The 20,230-nt window shown below is 30.0% G+C and overlaps 4 protein-coding genes across 12 annotated transcripts in view; 3 read left to right on the top strand and 1 right to left on the bottom strand.

Annotated features, from left to right (window-relative positions):
* Nucleotides 1-5,931, top strand: part of Atp8b (ATPase phospholipid transporting 8B) — a 73,470-nt gene extending 67,539 nt beyond the window's left edge. For all 9 annotated transcript variants that reach the window (XM_072002812.1, XM_072002804.1, XM_072002819.1 and 6 more), the window contains one exon: nt 38-5,931. In XM_072002812.1, coding sequence (XP_071858913.1) covers nt 38-454 — 417 coding nt within the window. In that variant the 3' untranslated portion in view covers nt 455-5,931. The remainder of the gene's footprint in view (nt 1-37) is intronic.
* Nucleotides 5,932-6,021: 90 nt separating this feature from the next.
* Nucleotides 6,022-7,824, bottom strand: Cdk7 (Cyclin-dependent kinase 7). Its single transcript, XM_072002966.1, has 5 exons — nt 7,605-7,824; nt 7,459-7,518; nt 7,268-7,376; nt 6,746-7,191; nt 6,022-6,669 (listed from the first exon to the last, which is right to left on the bottom strand). Exons 1-5 carry the CDS (start codon nt 7,656-7,658, stop codon nt 6,322-6,324), a joined length of 1,017 nt encoding a protein of 338 aa, XP_071859067.1. The 5' UTR covers nt 7,659-7,824; the 3' UTR covers nt 6,022-6,321.
* Nucleotides 7,825-9,997: 2,173 nt separating this feature from the next.
* LOC139987094 (pancreatic triacylglycerol lipase) lies at nt 9,998-15,451 on the top strand. Its single transcript, XM_072002977.1, has 7 exons — nt 9,998-10,184; nt 10,446-10,548; nt 12,039-12,187; nt 13,264-13,509; nt 14,132-14,338; nt 14,443-14,599; nt 15,070-15,451. The coding sequence occupies exons 1-7, from the start codon at nt 10,139-10,141 to the stop codon at nt 15,125-15,127; spliced, it is 966 nt and encodes a 321-aa protein (XP_071859078.1). The 5' UTR covers nt 9,998-10,138; the 3' UTR covers nt 15,128-15,451.
* A 142-nt stretch (nt 15,452-15,593) lies between these two features.
* Nucleotides 15,594-20,090, top strand: LOC139987103 (ionotropic receptor 75a). The gene is made up of 10 exons (XM_072003007.1): nt 15,594-15,837; nt 15,916-16,094; nt 16,417-16,725; nt 16,856-16,983; nt 17,155-17,316; nt 17,537-17,751; nt 17,819-18,033; nt 18,305-18,573; nt 18,803-19,012; nt 19,188-20,090. Exons 1-10 carry the CDS (start codon nt 15,696-15,698, stop codon nt 19,312-19,314), a joined length of 1,956 nt encoding a protein of 651 aa, XP_071859108.1. The 5' UTR covers nt 15,594-15,695; the 3' UTR covers nt 19,315-20,090.
* Nucleotides 20,091-20,230: the final 140 nt, after the last annotated feature.

Below are 20,230 nucleotides of genomic sequence, written 5' to 3'. Positions count from 1 at the left end.
AATAATAATATATTAATGCTTGGGTATATAATTTTAGGCAATGTCGGAAGCGACATTTTGGTTCACGGCAGTTATTTCGTGTATCATATTAGTAATACCTGTACTGTCATGGAGATTTTTCTTCATAGATGTAAGACCAACATTGTCTGACAGAGTTAGACTTAAGCAGAGATTGGCACAACTTCGCTCTCGCCAAAGTCAAGATATACTTCGTACACCATCTACAAGACGAACACGACGATCTCTTCGTTCAGGATACGCTTTCGCGCATCAAGAAGGTTTTGGCAAACTCATTACATCTGGCAAAATTATGCGAAAATTACCAAATGGTGCAGATTTTAAGTTCGCCATGCCATTTACGAACAGTACCAACAAACAAGTCAGTGTTGCCACTACATCACCAAAGGACAATGCATCCAAAAATTCGCACACATTGGATACTATTAATCTATAATTTGGACATTATATTGTAAGTCTTTTTACCATCTATTAAATTTCGAATGAATGATTTGTGAAGCCGTAGCAACATTAATATAAACAAAAATTAACATTCATTTGCAAATTAATTTTTTATTTCAACACCAATCGAATTTTCTAAATACTATATTAGATCATGATGTTTTATTATATTTGCATTATGTTCTTGTTACATGTAAGACACAAAAATTATATGTACTTGTATGCATTGCAATAACTAAAAAATATCTGCTAGCTTATTAGATTCAACCTTTCTGTATCAATGCTTCAAAAATTTAAGTAATCGAATTTCATATGACAATAAAGTATTAATTGTTTGCATAAGAAAGTTTACATACTAGCATCTACTAAAAAATACTATTTCTTTTTTCACCAGAAACTATTGTTAGTTAAAGATTATTTTAATACAATGCATTTTTTATATGATCAATAATTATTCTAGACTCTCAAGAAAAATTTTATACTGTGGATAGATTAATTATATTTTTAAATATATATTTCTTAGTTTTATTACTTATATTTTTTTATATATGTATATAGTTCCTCAACAGCAGAACTTTAGAATGATTTTTCCTAAATCAAAATGAAATTAAATAACAACTAGTTTATAAATCTGATCATTTTTGTACGTGTAAAAATTATATTTTAAATAAGTTACTTCAATCTAATACACGAGGTTTATGTTATAAAGAGTCTAGAATAAAAAGGATCTCAAATTCAAAGAATTCTTCGAGTCATTGACAATGACTTCTGAAAAATTCTCAAATAGTACACATGAAGAAAAATGCACAGGTTGATTTATGATTATACATTTTTTGTTTATTATGTGAAAAAAGAAAAAGGAGTCAAATTTCTTGAAAGCCATTGTATGATAGGAACTGCTATTATCTACTTGTGCTGTCTATATTAATTGTTTAGCCATTCATTGAAATTAATCAATTTATTGTTATTTGCTAATTTGTTACTGTGAATAGAAATGTTAATTTAACAAAGTCATGATAATGACAAATCGACATCATCCAGCACGTTTATATTTGAAATATTTTTAAAGATATACTTCAAAATCTAACGTAATCACAAGAATGTAGAATTCTTGCAAAAATGGTGATGTTCTTCTAAACATAAACAAAATATTTTTTATTTAAAAATTAACATCAAAATACAACGCAATAATAAGATAAATTATGATTTGTATGATCATGACACTCCCTGTGTACATACGTGTAAAGGTGTCAAAGTCATGTAATATCCCTACTTGTATTATATACTGTCCTAGTATGAACATAAAACATGTTTACACAATACATGTAATATGTTAAGGATTATAGTTATGATAATAATTGCCTTTATAAAATATGAATACACAAGAAACAATTAAAATTACTATATCATAACAGTGACTGTAAATATTTTAAAAAGAGATATATATATTTATATATATATAGTATATATATTATTTATATATATATTATAGATATATATTATATATATTATATATATATTATATTAAATGTTAAGTATACATTTTTTAAAAGAAAGTAATATATAGGTAGATCAATTTAAAAAAAATATGAAAATAGTAGCTATATTATATTATACTATCGCGGATAATGTTTGCCTTGGACTGACTACTGAATATATATATATATATATATATACATACATATATATATATATGATATAATAAAGTAAAAAACAGTAGTAGCAATGAAATATGTATTTCTACTTTTAATATTAATATGAATTCTAGGGAGATATAGTCTGTATTGGGAAAGTGTGTTCCACAAAGAATTTTTTTATTTAAACAGATAAATAGGAATTTATTGCTTTCGAACATTGTGCCTAATCAAGAAGCTACACAGAGTGTTTCACATTGCAATGGTATTTTGTTCATTTACGTTTATGTAAGACGGCGTATGTTATATGTGTAACTAGATTCTTCTCTTTATGAATTATATGTTAATAGTACCAAATTATTTAATTACTGTCTTTGTATAAATTCCACTTGTATCGTATTACGTACCGATCCAAAGTTATTAATTGAGAGAAAGAAAACGTTTAATTCAAGAGACTGCTGCGTTTGTATCTTCTGCTTTTAGAAGTAAACATAACATATATATGTAATGCAGGAATGTCATAAAATGGGAAAGTAAGAAGTTTCAATGAATTGATATATCTTAATGTCAAGAATTCAATACGTAATTTTAAAGTAATAGTATACTTCACTATAACGATATTTCCGTTTACTTTGAAATTGAAAGTTATGTGTTTTTAAAGCGACAAGTATCAATCATGATATGAGGTATTGATTACATTTTTTTATAATTAATGTCAGACTTTCAATAATATGAATGGACTGAAAAATAATTTTACAAATATTTATAAAGCAAAATTGTGAAATCATCTTCAATATTGAAAACAAAATGACCTTATTAAGTAACGCAGTGAACTGTTTGTGTTAGGGAGATTATGAATATGTTCTTCTTTATACCCAAGGAAAGATCATAGTTACCTAGAAAATGCACCGCCTACACTTTTTGTCTAAACTCATTTATATGTATGTACATTTATTTTGTAATACTTTGTGCTAAGTAGTATTTGGAGATGTGATATTATTATTACGGACAGTTATATTGTAATGTATGTATTACTTATTTTAAATCCCTAAATGGGTATAATTTCATTTTCATTTGCAAAGAACATCCTTGTCCTAAAATCTGTGAATACTGCGATTTTTAAATAATATGAAATAACATTGTGATTTAAAAAAATATATTATTTTTATATTAAGAAAATTTTATATACTATGTTCTACATACATTTAAATGCTGCTGCTATAAAATGTATACATTACTTTCATCTACTTTTAATTTAACGTATTGGAAAATTTATTAAACTTAAAAAAATATATATATATATTAATATTATTTAAAAATCCTGGTATACATTGACTTAATGTATAAAAGTAAGAAATTAAGGAAAATAAGCATTATAAAGTAGTCATAACATGTTGTTGGTTGCATAAGTTGTTATATATGTTACTTTAAATACTGAATCAAATGTCTAGAAACAAAATGCAAGAGCAAATTGTCTGCTGCATGTGCTCTATAGACTGCGCATCGATTACTGCTTAAAACTATTTGCTTAGGACATAGTATAATTTAAAGAAGAAAGCAATTGTACTTATATCATGTACAATTGTTTAATCTTCATTACATTTCATGTCCGATAAATAATCTTTTACTACAGTTTTTCAAGTACGTGTTCGTGGGATGCTAACACAAGACAATAATATATTTAACAACAGTAATTAAAGAGATATAAAAATATTACATATAATCAATAATATCTTTATTCCCTTTGGATGTTTATTAGTTTAAATTAATTATGTATATATATTATTTCTATTTATTTATTAGTCGAAGAAATTTTATTATTTCATTTGATGTTTTGATACTATGTCCTATGTACTATTTCTAATATATTCTACTTTTATGTATGAAACAATGCATCCTATATAAAATTTAAGCCCTACTGAAATGAAGAAAGTTATAAACGCACGTTATATGTGTAGGGCCATGCAGGAGGGCATATGAAAAGAAACTAATGATATCGAATACAATGTTCCTTACAAAATGCACGCAGGATAGAAAATTAGTATGTATGTGTCTATCACATTATTATACGACATTGAAAGCGGTGGTGACTTTAAATGAATTAACTTATCGAACAAAATATTGATCAATCAATTGAAATTCATTTTTCTGCAATCTTTAGAGTTGTTGCGCTCAAACATATTCAGTTACATGTTAACGGTTCGTCACAAATAATAAGGGATAGTTTTAATTTTGTATTTTCGACAAATGTATTAATACAAGGACGATTTACTTTTTGTAAATCGTGTTAAACAGTGTTTTCTGTTTTTATACTATACTCTGTATAATATCAATTTTGTAAATTTAAACATTGCTTTAAGTATATACATCATGTACAGCAAAATCTCATTGTTAAGTGTATTATTTTTTATGTGTAAATAACTCGCATAAGAGGAGAAATTTGTGTTGTAAAAAATGAGTAATATCTAAGATCTAAAAACTATCTCTGTAGAAGTTTTGTTTCTTTTCCATGAAATTGTATTAATATTATTTCTTCTTTTATTTACTTTCAAAAATATCCTTGCGTTTTTATGTTATGATCTAAATTGAAAATGACAATGATAACAATTTCCATGCTTTTCCACTATTATGAGTTTGGCAAATAATGGTATATACTCCTAGAAAAAATTATTGTGCTTGTTATGCATTACAAAAGGTGTTACATAGTTATTACTTATAGTTCAGTCTGAATAAGAGGGACCACAGTACCATATGTTAGAATGAATTTATTATTTGCATATTCTAAGATGTTTTAAAAGATTACTTACCTTTGAAGACAACAATATTTAATTTGAAGCACTTGTAAATCTTCTTGATGTTTCCGAAAAAATCTGTTACGTTTAAACTTAATTGTAAAATCCGGGTTTAATTTTATCATTTATGTATAATATATCGTTGATGTATGCTAACAGGTGGTAATCCTCTAACACATCTTAAAATGATCACGTTTTATTTATATAGAATTCCCAGCTTTTCACCTCTATATCAGAATCCAGCAAAATATGTAAAACAAATATTAAATGTTGCTTCAGTATTTAAATGCACACGTCGTCTTAATTTATGCTTTCAATGTAACTATGTGTACAATACAAAAAATTTTGTTATAGCTTTATGTAATATATTAAAATATGAAATTTATTTTATTCTTGTAACATGATTTTAATGTGAAACACTTTTTCATCAATTTCAGAGGTAGCCAACTCATGTTAATATGTGCATTAATATAAGATATGTACAATTTGTATCTTTACAGAATATTATGTTTTTTGTTACCCATCAGTATTGAATAGATTTATGTATGTGTGTAATAGATACATGTATATTGAAATCATGCACGGATATTAGAAGCTGATTGAGAAGATGCAATCAGTCGTGAGCGGTACTCGTAAAAAACTACTTGCATGCTCATCACAGATGGACAATGCAAAATCATCAGATTTAGCAAAAATGATAAATGTGTCCTTTTTGTCCACAAAGCGGATATATTAAAGGAACATTATTTATACTTTATACTTTTCTTGAGAAAGGAAATAGTGGAACATCGTCAAATAGAGGCAAGAGCGAGTAAATGAGAATCTGGTAATGTTTGTACTTATTGCGAAAGATGAATAATTAATCTCGCTACAGGGAAAGCTGCGAAATGCGATTACAGTTTTAATAATTTGTTATCAACGATTCACCTCTTTATGCTATCGAAATTTAATATTTCGCAAGTTACAAAATTGTTCACGTATCAAACATTTCTTACTAGTTTTTAAGTTAATAAAAAGTAATGCAGCATAATGTTGTATTTTTCAAATATGTATTATTATTTCAGCCTATAACATTCCCATCCTGTTTTAATTTTGTATGCATATAGATCATATATTTCGGGGATATATAATGTTAATAACGTATAAAATCGATGTTTATTTAATTTTAGTTATTTACATAATAATTTTGTAAAAATATATTATTAAATTGCATATCATATATTACTGCAGTAATTCATTGTAGATGTTTAATATTATATCTCATGTGAATTTATTTGTATATTATGCATTTATACAAATTGAATCAGTCTTGCTTGAATCTCCTTGCTTCATTTTATTGCATATTATATTGACTATTCATTGTAAAATTCGTAAGGAAACAATAACAATGAATAGTTTTCATAACAATTTACAATTAAGTCTAATTGAATTTATGGTTAAAATTGTAATCTTTTTGCAAGGGAAGCACCATCCATCGATTCCAGTAGTTTTCTCTTTAAACTAGGTTTTTCCTCTGGCTGACGTTTTACAGATGTAGGAAGCGGTAATCTAGGTCCAGGTGTTGGTGCAGGCTTGTTGCTGAAGTATGGCATTTGAAGAGCTTGGTCACATGTACATCTCTCCAAGGGATTTACATTTAATAGACTAGCAATTAAATCTAGGAGATCATCACCAGCAGCAGTAAATATATGTTTTAGTGGTGTACCAGGAAAAGGTTTGAATTGGATAAAATCTGGTAATTCTGTCATTCCTGGCCATGTTTCTTCAGTGGGTGTGCCTAATGTCTGAAAATTATGTATATAAATATATGAAAATAATTGCAATTAAGAACTTTTTCAGATTACAATAAAGAAGATATACCTGAAATATCCTAGTAAGTTGATCCAGGTCAGATTCGCCAGGTAAAAATGGTACACGTAATAAAAGTTCTGCTAATATACAACCAACTGCCCACATATCAATTCCAGTTCCATATAATCTCGCACCATACAACAATTCAGGTGACCTATACCACCTTGTTACTACCTGATGGGTATTTATTCGATTAGGCGAACCAAAAAATTTGGCCAAACCAAAATCACCAATTTTCAAAACACCTTCAGAGTTAACCAGTAAATTATTTGGTTTCAAATCTCTGTGCAGTATCCAATTATAATGTAAATAATCTAATCCTTGTAAAGTTTGGATCATATATGCTTTAATGTTTGCAGCTGTTAATACTATATTACTATCCTTTATTATAATCTCTAAATCTGTATCCATAAAGTCAAATACCAAGGAGACATTTGACTTGTGACCAAAAACATCTAAAATATGAATAACATGATATGAATGTTGATTACGTAATATAAATTCTTGCAACGTATGTATACGTTTACATACCTAATAAACCTATCACATTATCGTGTTTTAATTCTTGCAATAATTTAATTTCTCGCAGTGCTGTTCTATTTATACCATCCCTAGCCTCTGCGCGACTTCCAACTTTAATCTGAAATTGTCATAAATGATATTATTGACACTTCAAGAATTAACACTTGATCAGCATATAAAATCATTGTGAAATAACAAACCTTTTTCACAGCAACAATTTTGGACGTTTCGATATCTTTGGCTTTATAGACAGTAGCGAACTGAAATAAAAATCATAAATATATTTATGACATATGAAATATATTTATTACGACATTAATAACGAAGTTTATATTCTTCAACTAACCTGTCCTTCTCCTAAGAAATCAATTTTCTCGTATCTTCGCAATTTTTCTGTCATATTTATTAAATATAGTAATACTTTTATTTCTTTCAAAAATGAATTACTTATTTAAAAATATTTTACATAATAAATCTATCTTGTATCATTCATGAATGTACTTCACTTAATGTGCTACAAAATGACACGTAGCTGAAAACCTTGTGTTGTGTTTTCGTGTCATGGTGTCGCTGTATTCGCCAATTTGCACGTGCTTGAACATGTCCTGGCATTTAACTAAAATATGTAATATAATTTTGGGATATTCTAATTATAGATATAATTATTCTATATAGAAATTAATAATATTTAATCTTTATTAATACTTTAAAAAATCTTTCTTTTTATAATGAATTATTTTGAAATAGGATATTAAAAATTTAAAATATTTCTTTTTGTTTTATGCCGAAAGAAATAGATAATCTATTATTAGTGATTATCGTTTATATATCGTTTATGTTTTTATATTTTTTTTCCTCCCATGTATTCAAATAATTGTATATGATGAGACACTAACATACATTTAACATTTAGAAGTTATCATCAAATAACGTCAATGCTATGATAAGCGAAATTTCACCCCAACATAACCTTTTACTTTAGTACTCAATAAAATTACACAAATGCAACTCAATTTCATATTATTATCCAATATTAGATATTATTCGCAATTATAGATGATATTGCAATGATATTAATACGCTACTATTAAAACAAAATTCTTATGGAGTAAAATTTTATCCTTGATACTCTTCAAGGATACATCATTATTAAAACACCGTATAGAATAAATTTAGAAATGTTAAATATTAAAATTTTATATGTAGTAAATATACTTATTGTTAAGAAACTAGTATTACCATTGGCGCTGCATTGTAATCAAACTTTTTAATAGTCGGTATAATATGAGATAAAAAAAAAAAGCACTGATAAAGGAGAAATGTAATAATTGTCATGCAAGATCGTTCGACTGTTACATAGAGGAAAGGAACGATATAACCATTTACGATAGTAAAGCAGGGATAGTAGTGCTATCATAATTAAACTTTCTAAATTTAACGACGTTCGTGGGACATCTTCTTTTAAGTTTACACATTTAATGAATGTGTTCGTTCTATATCACGTTGCCAAATGTTAAACATCAAGACATAAGAGATGTTATTGCGAAAATATTATCACACTTTTTAGTGGAGACAGAATTCAAATTACGAAATGAATAGTTTGAAGGAAATAAACGAAGTAAACATAACAGTATAGAAACTGCGTTTAAATCATCATGAAAATAAACCAAAACATTTGTTCATTCATTAATGAATGTATTCATAATCAGACTGTTGACGTTCATGCATTTATGAGAAACTGAAATATGCAAAAATGTACAGCAAAATATTAAATATATATTTATTTATTTATTAGGATATTTAGATTACATACATTTAACTGTATTCATAAAAATATACATAAATATGCGTAAACATCCGTAGTTTAATTACAATATACGTGTAACCTGTATTGATCTTTATGCTTGACGTCATTAACATAGCTACTTGCCAATTAACAAATAGGATTATGTTATTCGATTATTGCAATGAAATGATATATAAGTCAATATTCATTACTAATATACATAATTAGTTTTTTATGTAAATTTTATTCAGAAAAAAGTATGTAATCGTGATTTGTGATCCATATTAAATATAAAATTATACAAGTGAAAAAATGGAAGATGTTTACTTTTTATTGGCAAATTTTTTATTTTTTATTTATTATTTATTATACTATGAACAAGTATAATAAATAATTACAATAATTGATATATCCTCAATTTAATTCCATTAGTTACTCGTGCAAATGACAATCATACTGATACAATAATAATATAGGAATCTTTCTTGTAATTGGGTCAAGCCGGTCTACAGCTAACAAACAAAGATTTCATTAAAACTAAATAATTTGTAATGATTCATCACATAATGTACATGTATGTGGTATATGATATGTTTCAGAAGTGAAGACATTTCAAAAATTTCAAGACATTATAATTATGGAACTTAATCATGTCAAGTTTCTGCATAGAGCAAAAAAATAAACACTTTTCTTCGTATTCTTCTACTTTCATATCAGTTTCAAACGATGAAATACGACATGTACAGTCTAACCAATATTTCACGTATAATCAAATACACACACATGTATCTAAGCGATAATCGGTACGTTTTCCCCACGAAAGAGTGCAAAAAGCATAACGAATAACGAAGTCGTAGCAGGAATTACGAAATTGAGAAGAGTTTGGAAAGGCTACTTATAAGAGGTAGGGGTGAGCAACTTTCGAAACTATCCACATTCGAGCAACTGTCGTATTAATTAAACAAATGAATATAGCTGCCGGGCTTATCAAACATCAAAGACGAGAAATCGCGAGTAGGATGAATGGTAGCCCGCTGCTAAGCCGGCTACAGTAGTAATCCAGTGCAACGGCAAGCGGTATCGCGCGGAGAGACATGTCATCCGTCAAAATTCTCGTCCTTTTAGTGGTCGTTCTGTCAGGTAAACGAAGTCACGTGGATCTTTTCGTTAACGTCTACTAAAGATCGACTACTAAAGTGAACCGAACGTTCTTCTTATCGTATCTACATTTCAATCTATTTGGAATTTATCTTCATTGTGACCTTACTGAATTTTATTCAAGCTTTATGATAATCGACTTTAGTTTATGATCTTTTTTAAGGTTAAGATGAGTGTGCGACTGTTTGAATAATGTACTTCTATATTTTGTTTTCAACAAATTTTGTTTCCTCGTGGTTCTAGCGTTCGCGCATTCACAAAACACACTGTTCAACGATGTGCAATCGGTCATCAAGTCGATGTTCAAGACCACCCGTGATCCCGCTATGTTCAATCTGTACACCAGGTATATAGAACATATAGTGATTTTGTTTGACGATTTAAAGGAAGTTTAAATGTTATGTCTGAAGTTAGCTCGGCGGACATAGTTATCCACGAGGGTATAACTTCTACCCGTCAAAAGAAAAGAAGTTTGTTCAGTGTTAATATTCTTTAATGCTTGTTATGTCATATACAATGTTAATATGCTTTATTTCTCCTATTTTATTTATTTTATTAGTTCTTATATAATATCTATCTACTTTCTCGAACAAACCTATTACAGCGATTTTTTCTTTTTTGACATTTTCTCATTCTTTCGTTAAACATAATACATATTAACTTTTTCGCTATAGTTTGCTCAGAATTGAAAGTTTTCTTGACATACAGTATGAAGACAGTTTTTACAAATCCTAACTAGGCACTGCAGGTACTTAAAATAATTAATTGTGGTTTAACACATATAAATGGAAATAAAAATGATTGTACATTATAAATATTTGTACGTTTTTAATATATGCTTGTTCAATATTTAAGGACGTATACGCTCTCCATAGCGAAATGGTTAAAGACTAATGATGTCTCATAATATGTAACTTCTGCATAAAGTTCGAGATTTAATTTTAAGATATTTTGGGAAAGAGATGAGACGAAGCAAGAGCGAATGTGATACGTTAAAGAAAATCCGCGCTTCTCCTTGGCAACGCGCGGTTCGTGCTGCGAATTTTTCGTCCGTGCAGAGGCGAGCTTTATCGTTCGTCGTTCGTAAACGATGCATCAATTTTTTAACGATACATGCAATCAGCAAGCTGGCAAATTCTATTCTCAGCGCTGACGCTCCACTGACTATCATCGATGCGTGAATATCGTGGACGCGCCTCCTTTTCTTATTCTTTTTGCACTGCTTTGCCTTTTCTTGTTGATCGACTCGATCTAAAACCGGGAAGGAAAATTGAGGCGCCACTCGCGATGGCGGCGCCTCGAGAATTCCTCGTTCCGATTCTCGGAGATCGTTTCATAAAAACCACTCGAATCATTAACTCCATGGCAAACAAAGCGTTTTATTTTTATTGAAACAAAAGTCGCAAATCAACGTAAGAAAGGTATTTTGACACTATGAATCTGAGATAGACTATGATTAAATTTCATGCGAAATTGTAATAACCTTTTTAGGAAATACTAATGCGTTTTTTGCTTACTGATAGATTAAATTATTTTATGTATATTATGGTAGAACAAGAATCACAAAGATTTCGTTACAGACGAGGAAGAATATCGGAAAAAGATGTAAGAGAATTTCGAAAAACATATAACATCAGTGGATTTATGTAATATTAAAAGGTTAGGAGAAATTATTAATAAAAGAGCATTAAGTCAGAAATATTTGGTATTATTAGCGGTTTCAATTTTTGTAGGATAACTTGTAGAATAATAATAATAAATAAAATAATAATTTGTAGGATGTAATTTTAAAATAATTTAATTCTAAAATAATAAAAGAGCTTTCCTTTTGCAAAGAGAAAATCCGTTTGGCGAGGAGCAGCTGTTTCTAAACAACACCGAGGTTCTTTACGCATCTCACTTCAATGAAAGTCGACCAACGAAATTCATTATTCACGGATTTAGTGACACCGGAAACGAAGCCTGGGTACGAGGTTTGATAGATGGTACGTAAACACGAGCCTTTCTCGATAATTAGTAGACAGGCAATTTTTTGTCTCATACCTACTCATGGTACGAATTATAATTTCGATTTAATGAAACTTTGTATTCGCGTCGCTTTAAAACAAAGCGAAGTAGAGGCCGAGAAACCGAGAATGAAAGAGGAAAAAGGAAAAGCGAGTTCTAAGGAATTTCTAGAAATGTCGATGGTGCCGAGGCAGTGAAATTTAATTACAATCAGGGTCAATCCGTTTCGGTAAACACGGAATCGACGTCGTCAGGTTCAAGGGTCAGCACGATAACAAGTTAATTGATCACTTAACAAGTTTTTGCTCTCTCCCGTTAAGTTCCTGACGTAACTGTGAGAAATTTTGATTTAGAACTTTTTCAAAACCTCCTTAACAAATGTGTATTATCTTTTTGTCTTCTTTGTCCTTGCACGGTATATTTTGTAGCCAGAAATTGTCGCAAAACAATTTTGTATCCTTCAATTATTCCAGATACGCGTAAATTTCTTCTGCGTTACTTCACAAAATAATTTTATTCCATCATTTTAGTCCATCATTATCCCAACCATCGAAACAAAAGAAATCATAATATAAAATAATCATACTCCTGAAAGGATCACAAGTACGTTAACAATTAACTGCTTAATAGGTACTTTGATTTTCACGTGAATTATATTTGCATAACACTTACAATTCTGTAACGATTGTTAATATTTGTTTCATTTAAAACATTTGTTATAGTAATCCTAGATAACACATTTTAATTTGGATTAAATTCTATATATATATGGATTATTTATTCATTGAAAATATATTTTATTAAGGTTTTAAAAGGGTTTAAAACCTTGTGAAATATTTTTTACTCCTTTAAGTAAATGCTATCAATTCACAGAGTCTTAGACTCTTTTTTTGCAACACCCTATATGTAGTTGCACGCTTCTTGACATTGAACTTGCGTCAGACTTGATCCAATGTCACGGTTTCAACGTTTTGACGATTTTTAATATATCATCTCTAATATCATTGACTCTAGTCGAACAAAGTTATATACAATTATGCGTGAATGATTACAGCGTATCTACTTCATGAAGATGTAAATGTGATAGTAGTCGGATGGGGAGTTTTGGCCGCCGACGTTTATCCAGTAGCAGCAAACAACACACGGAAAGTGGGCGAGTTCCTCGGAGATTTTTTAGAATTTTTGAATCGCGAGTCGAATCTTGAGTACAAGGATGTTCACATCAGTGGTCATAGCTTGGGTTCACACGTGGCAGGATACGCTGGAGCTTACTTGGATGGACGTATTGGCAGAATAACAGGTATATTTCGATTAGGATGTATTCATTGTTAGTCTAGAGTTTGTTAACCCTCTATAACTCCGAAATTAAATTTAAGAAAGCCGTCAAATATTTTCTAAGGAATCGCCACGGTATTTTTTTATAGTTGAAGTATAATTGAAGGTATTTTATAGTTGAAGATTTTTAACATACATGTTTCCATATTAAAATACATATTTCTAACATGTATATTTATTTTAATATAGCTGCATCGTCATATACAATAAAAATAAATTGCCATATTTTATTGAAAATATTTTTTGTATAACGAAAGGTTGCTGATGACTTAAAAAGATTGGACAACACTGCTCTATAGCGTCGTTTAATTTAAAAGTTTCCACGAATCTATATTTTTTAAATTACATTTTGCTTCTTTATTATTGTACTATTGTATTTTATTACTATATCATTATGTTTATATTAAATAATTTATTTACAATAGTTATTATTTTATATCCTTGAAGTCGAAACAAGAAAGTGTAACCAATCATAATTTTTCTTTTTTTTTTGCAAACAAACAAAATTTCACAGTTGTAAAGGGTTAAATTTATCACACATTTATGTTATCTTTTTTATTTTTAATATGATGTGGTATGATTCGAAGGCCTAGATCCAGCTAGCCCGTTGTTTGAAACAGTCTTCGGAATTGTCGATCCAGAATACAGATTAGATCCAACCGATGCCCAATTCGTGGACGTAATTCATACGAGCGGACCTGCCTTTGGATTTTTGGCTCCACTTGGCCACGCTGATTTTTATCCTAACAATGGGAAGTTTCCACAACCTGGTTGCTCGTTTCTACCAACTACAAGTAAACATCTTTTTTGTTTCATTAAGCTTCCAACAAAATTATTTATGAAACAGTATATCTGACAAACTTTAATTAAAATTTAACAATCGTCGAACGTTTGTCAGCTTACTGTAGCCATTCGCGAGCTCATCAGTACATGACAGAGAGCATAGGCAGTACGGCTGGTTTTAAAGCAAGAACCTGTGAAAATTGGGAGAAATATATAGAAGGACGTTGCGATTACAACCCGATTGTTCTGATGGGGGAATACGCGTCCACGTCGTAAGATATTTAATTTTTTTGATTTTGTGTCATATAAAAATTGAAGAGCTCATAATAAAAACGGTCCTCGTTTATGTTTATCTTTTTCTAAAAAAATGGAAGAATATTCTAACATCTTTAATTTCTGTTCAATATTGTTTGTTTCATTTCTATTCTTTTTAACGAAATATTTATCATATTACACAATTGTTATAAATGTGTTTGTAATTATATCACAAAGAAACTATATTTAAGTAAATCATAAAGTTGTGGAATGTCGATAAAGATTACTTTGATAAAATTGAATTGAAATGTTTGATTTTCATTTAATGACAAGTCAGGGAATAGATTATTTTCACTGATTTTACCATATTTGAAAAGTTAAAAAATTCGATAAGACTCTTATTATATATTATAATTCGTTTTTGTTATAAGCTCTACCATTATTATGCATTCAATTACCGAACTTAATTTCGTTTTAATCGTTTCAGGTTGCGAGGAAAATTTTACTTAACAACGAACGACGTACCTCCGTTCGCAATAGAATGAGCGCGAATAGACATTTGGAACAACTCTACATGATGATGATCCTGTATTTGCGGCATCAAAATGATCTGTACTAGTCATTTACAAGTTACTTTATTTATGCAGCGTGCGCAATTTTATTCGAATTCTACATTTTTCTTTTTTTTTTTTTTTTTAATTAATCGGACGAATGAGATCGAAATCGGTGGTGAACCGGTATCGTTTCATGTCGTACAACAAAAGTACAAATTATATTAATTAAAATGACACGTGTTAATGACACTTTCTCTCGTTCGCGTACTTTTGCAGAATGAAATAGAAATAAACGTTGTATTGGTTACTTTGAAATTTGTGTACTTTGTCATTCACATTATAGCAAATATTATTACAATATTCAGAAACAATAGACGGATCATGAAATGAAGGTTTACGGAGAAATATGGAGCTGTTGTATTAATAATACAAGGTAGTTGTGATTAATAAATGCAGAAATACAATATTAACGAGATAATAGAATATTCATGAACAATATCAGCGCAAGACCGACCAAATGTTGTACTGAAAACGTTCCTTCGGAAGATAATTCTGTACGATGAATCGAGTGTATTTTTCGTTGCTTCTAATAGTGCAATTAATTGCTACTTTGTGCGCTAATGAAAATAACCTCATCCGTGATTACTTTGCGTTCAGAAAAGTGGAAAGAATCGTTGGATTTTCTTGCGACAACATGGAAAGTGCGTAGCAAAAGGTTTCCTATACAGGTTCTTTTTAATTAAACACACAGAATCTTATCTTTATTTCGTTAAAAACAGATAATTTTAAACTCGCAAAAACCTTCAACAATATGTACACTACGTATATTTCAATATTGAACTCTACGGATGAATCGCGATTAGATATGAAAAAAGTTTTAAGAGCGGAGTACAATTGGTTGGGCGTTTTTTTGGATTCTCGATGCGATCGTAAGAGACACACTAGAGTTCTTGTGGAAGTAAGTAATTTATATTCAGAATTTTCTCTTACTTCCATAAATGTCTGAATTATTAATATCATTGTATTACTGTCCTAAATCTGTTCTTTATCTTTTCCTTTTCTTTTTAAATATACCTAGTTATTTAAGAATTGTTATACCTAAAAATAATTTACATATTCATAAGAATTCAAAGGTTTAATTGCATTAAATTGTTCTAAGAAAAGGAATTACTGTACCACTAAAGTCTTAATCTCACATGTATCGAACCATTTTCTATTTTTGTCCTAATCTCACAAGTATTAAACATTAAAATAAAGTGCATAATATCTATTGCACATAGGCAACTAAATATTCTATGTACGATGAAATGCACAAATGGTTAATTTTGGGTTCGAATCTGAGCCATGTATTGGAAATACTAAACGATGACGCGTTCACTACCTCTACCGATGTTATAATTGCTGTGCCATCAGCGAACGACTATATTTTGTACGATGTGTATAATCCTTGCAAAGATCGAGGAGGGTCGATGAATGTAACGTGCTTTGGAACGTGGAGCAATAAAACTGGATTAAACGTTACCTTAAATGAATCGAAATTTGAAAGAAGATCGAATTTGCACGGGATGAAACTCAAAGTTGGGGTCGTTGTAAGTTGTCCCAGTTCTTTCTATGATCATTATCTGATTATTATAATTAATGAAATTAGAATGTTACATATGGTACACTTCGACAGATAGAATAGACATTAAAGTAATTTATAAACCAAGAAATTTACAGATCGATTTTAAACCAGAAAACATGACTTTTCACGAGATGATGCTACAATATAGCATGAAGACAAAATATGGGCGATCGAAATTTCTCTACGTATTGTTACAACATTTGTCTGACATCTTCAATTTCACGTAAAAATTATAATAAATTCGATAAATTTATAAATTCTATTAGCAGCACAGTTTCCGTTTAACTGTATTAAATACGTGTTCTATGCACTTTAAAGATAATCGCTAAATATTAATTTGTGATTCTTTTTAAACAAAAGAATTTTTATTCATTCGTTGGTCTCTACTTTGCAGTATGGAGATTGTGCAAATAAGTGCGCAAAGAAGATTCGATAATTCCGGACCTGTTTTCGCGGCTTTCAAAGAGAAACTCATAGATCTCTCGGCAAGTCCAGTGGCGATGAGGATCGGCAGATTAGATAACGGAGACATAATCGGACCAGTCTGGCCAATACGGTATATTACTACTTGCTTCTTCATACTTCTTCATACCGTTTGCTATGCTTGTATCTTATATGCATTCATAATATTCTCAGAAATAGTATTTCAGTGAACATGAATAATTGTGCAAGGTACAAGAATTCCTGTTGTTTTTCTTTTTTTTTTTTTTTTTTTGTAATTTCACTATTCTAATCCTCTCTTCTAAATTCGTATTAATTATATCTCATTGTTGTAGATCATGTTTTATGTTTCGCACAATTTCATCGACGAAAATTAAACCAGGACAATTTCTGAAACCCTTGTCTGTGAAAGTATGGTATGTGATATTGGCCATGATAGGAATTGTGACGACAATTCTAGTTATCTTACTAAGATTAGAAGGCGTGCAAGCTCCTACAGAGATTTATGGTCTTTCTGTTTTGCTCACAATAGGAGCTTTGTCCCAACAAGGTATATCATGAAAGAATTAATCGAACAAAGTTTTTAGATTTCTTTGACACAACATTTTTTCATTCAGGTTCTGCGTTCGTTCCAACACGTTGCGCAAGTCGTATAGCATTCCTACAAATATTGTTCGTCGGTTTATTAATTTTGAATTATTATTCGGCGAGTGTTGTATCGAATCGTTTGAAAAACAGAGGCGAGAAGATGAACGATTCTTTGATTAGTTTGGCAAATAGCAATATGAAACTTGCGGTGCAGCCTACGTCGTATATTCGTTCCTTTTTTCGGGTAATACCTTTTATGCAGCTACATATTTAAAAACAAAATATTTCGAAATAAAATAAAATAAATAGGATAATCTTTTAATAATTTCTAAATAAATAGAGATGCTATTAAATCAGTTTGAGAGACATTTTCATGAACATAATTTTGGAATAAAATGTAACTCTCCATACAATTAATACTACAAATAATGTATACATATAATAGAACAAATTTTTACTGAAAAAGATTTCGTATTTAAAAAATTTTATTCAATTTTAAAATTTTTATGCGATAGGTGCCAGATAAAGAAGTAAGATATTTTTACGACAATCGGTGGTCGAAAATACCAGAGTCGGATAGATATTTATCACTAGAGGAAGGACTTAATCGCGTGGCGGAGGGTCATTTAGCCTATCACACGATGATCGATTCAGCTTATCCGTACATCGAACAGTCGTTCACTCGCCGAAGTATCTGCGAACTTACGGAGGTTCATCTGTTGCGTGCTGTCCTCGCATTTTATGCGAGGCATCACAGCCCTTTTACCGAACTGATGAAAGTAGGGTACGAAAGTCAATATACATGTAAATGTAGATCGACCTATTGGAGGTATTTCGAAACAATTTGAAAGCATCAATCGAAAGAACATGAAATTAATTAGAAAGTCGAGAAGACCAGAGTATTTAAAAATCAATTGAAATTACGTTTTATGCATAATTTCTGTAACAAATTTAAAACTCGAACGAAGATCGAATGAAACATCTTTTGAAGATACGTATGTTACTTTTTTTAGCTTGATTAAAATTCAAAACGTTGGCATTCAGAAACGCGAATTGAAGCGATGGGCGGCTAGAAAACCATTTTGCCCGATCAACCTACTTATCGCTGAACCTCTATCGATTCACGAAGCTGCACCGATTTTCATGTTCTTGTGTATCTCACTGGTTTTATCGATTCTCATTTGCATCGTTGAGAATATCGTCTTCTGTCTTTTCCCAGCACGGTAAATTACAAATTTAATTTAAGAGAAATATACGAAATCTATGCTATGTACATATTATTTTCTGCTCGCCCGAAAAGTTCTCAATTTTTTTACAATTAGTAACATTAATTAATTAGTTAATATTATTCTACCTATGTAGGATAGTATAAAAATTATTTAAAATAATTTTTTTTAGACCTCCAAGTTTCATGATGGAAAAGAAACGCTTGATCGACTGGACTTCGCCTGTGCTATATTTACGAAACGTGAATCAGTCTCTGAGAAACTTTTTTAGTAAATGGAGCCCTTTTCAAAATCCCTAAAGTTTACCCATTGCCGCGATATAATTGCCATAAGCGCGAATTTGCTGATTAGTCGCTAGAACAACTACGAAAGATTCTCTACCAATTATTGTAGATAACGCATACAGTATTTTATCATATTTAATTATTAGATTTTCTCAAACATATAAAACCATAACCACGCGTAGTTTCCTCAAAATATTAAAGCAAAATATACATTTAAATATGGCCAGATCTTGAATTAATTATCGATATTGATTACAAATTTTGGGCAGGAATCCGGTAGCTTGTTTACTATTATCTTCAATCGCGTAATTAATTTTTAAATCCGTTGCCTTTCCTGTTCTCTTCCAATACGATACCATTAATATCTAGCTTATCATGAAATTCATATTTTAGGCAGCCTTTGACAGGAAATTAATAAAACACTGCGACACAGATGAATAATAATAATGCAAGTAATAACGCGGTCGATCTGTAACCGGGAATTCGATCAATAGCGAGACTTAGCTTGTTTCCAGTGGAACTGTCGCGTTGCAAATGGACGTTCGAATGAATGATTGATTAATCGAGCTGTATGCATTCCTATTCGTGACTCGAGCAATTTGCCAAATTACACAAAATCGTTCGACAAGCTTGTCTTTCACCGGAATCCCAAATCATACGTCCTGCATTATTATTATTAATATTATTATCATCATTATAATGTCATGCAAAAGTAATATCATAAAATAACGTAATAGAAAGGCAGACGATGTCGAACGATTCGATTTGATCAGTGTTAATATTCGAACAGAATTCTTGGTTCGAAAAAAGAATAGTATAATGTATACCATCCTGTTCGTTTTATTGCAATTTGTTTTAATTTCAAGCGCGCAGGATCATGTATTCATCCGAGATTATTTTGTGTATAAAAAAGTACGAAATGTCGTAGGAT

This window comes from Bombus fervidus, chromosome 1 (genome assembly GCF_041682495.2).
Source record: "Bombus fervidus isolate BK054 chromosome 1, iyBomFerv1, whole genome shotgun sequence".
Taxonomy (NCBI): domain Eukaryota; kingdom Metazoa; phylum Arthropoda; class Insecta; order Hymenoptera; family Apidae; genus Bombus; species Bombus fervidus.
This window is presented reverse-complemented; position numbering and strand designations above follow the sequence as displayed.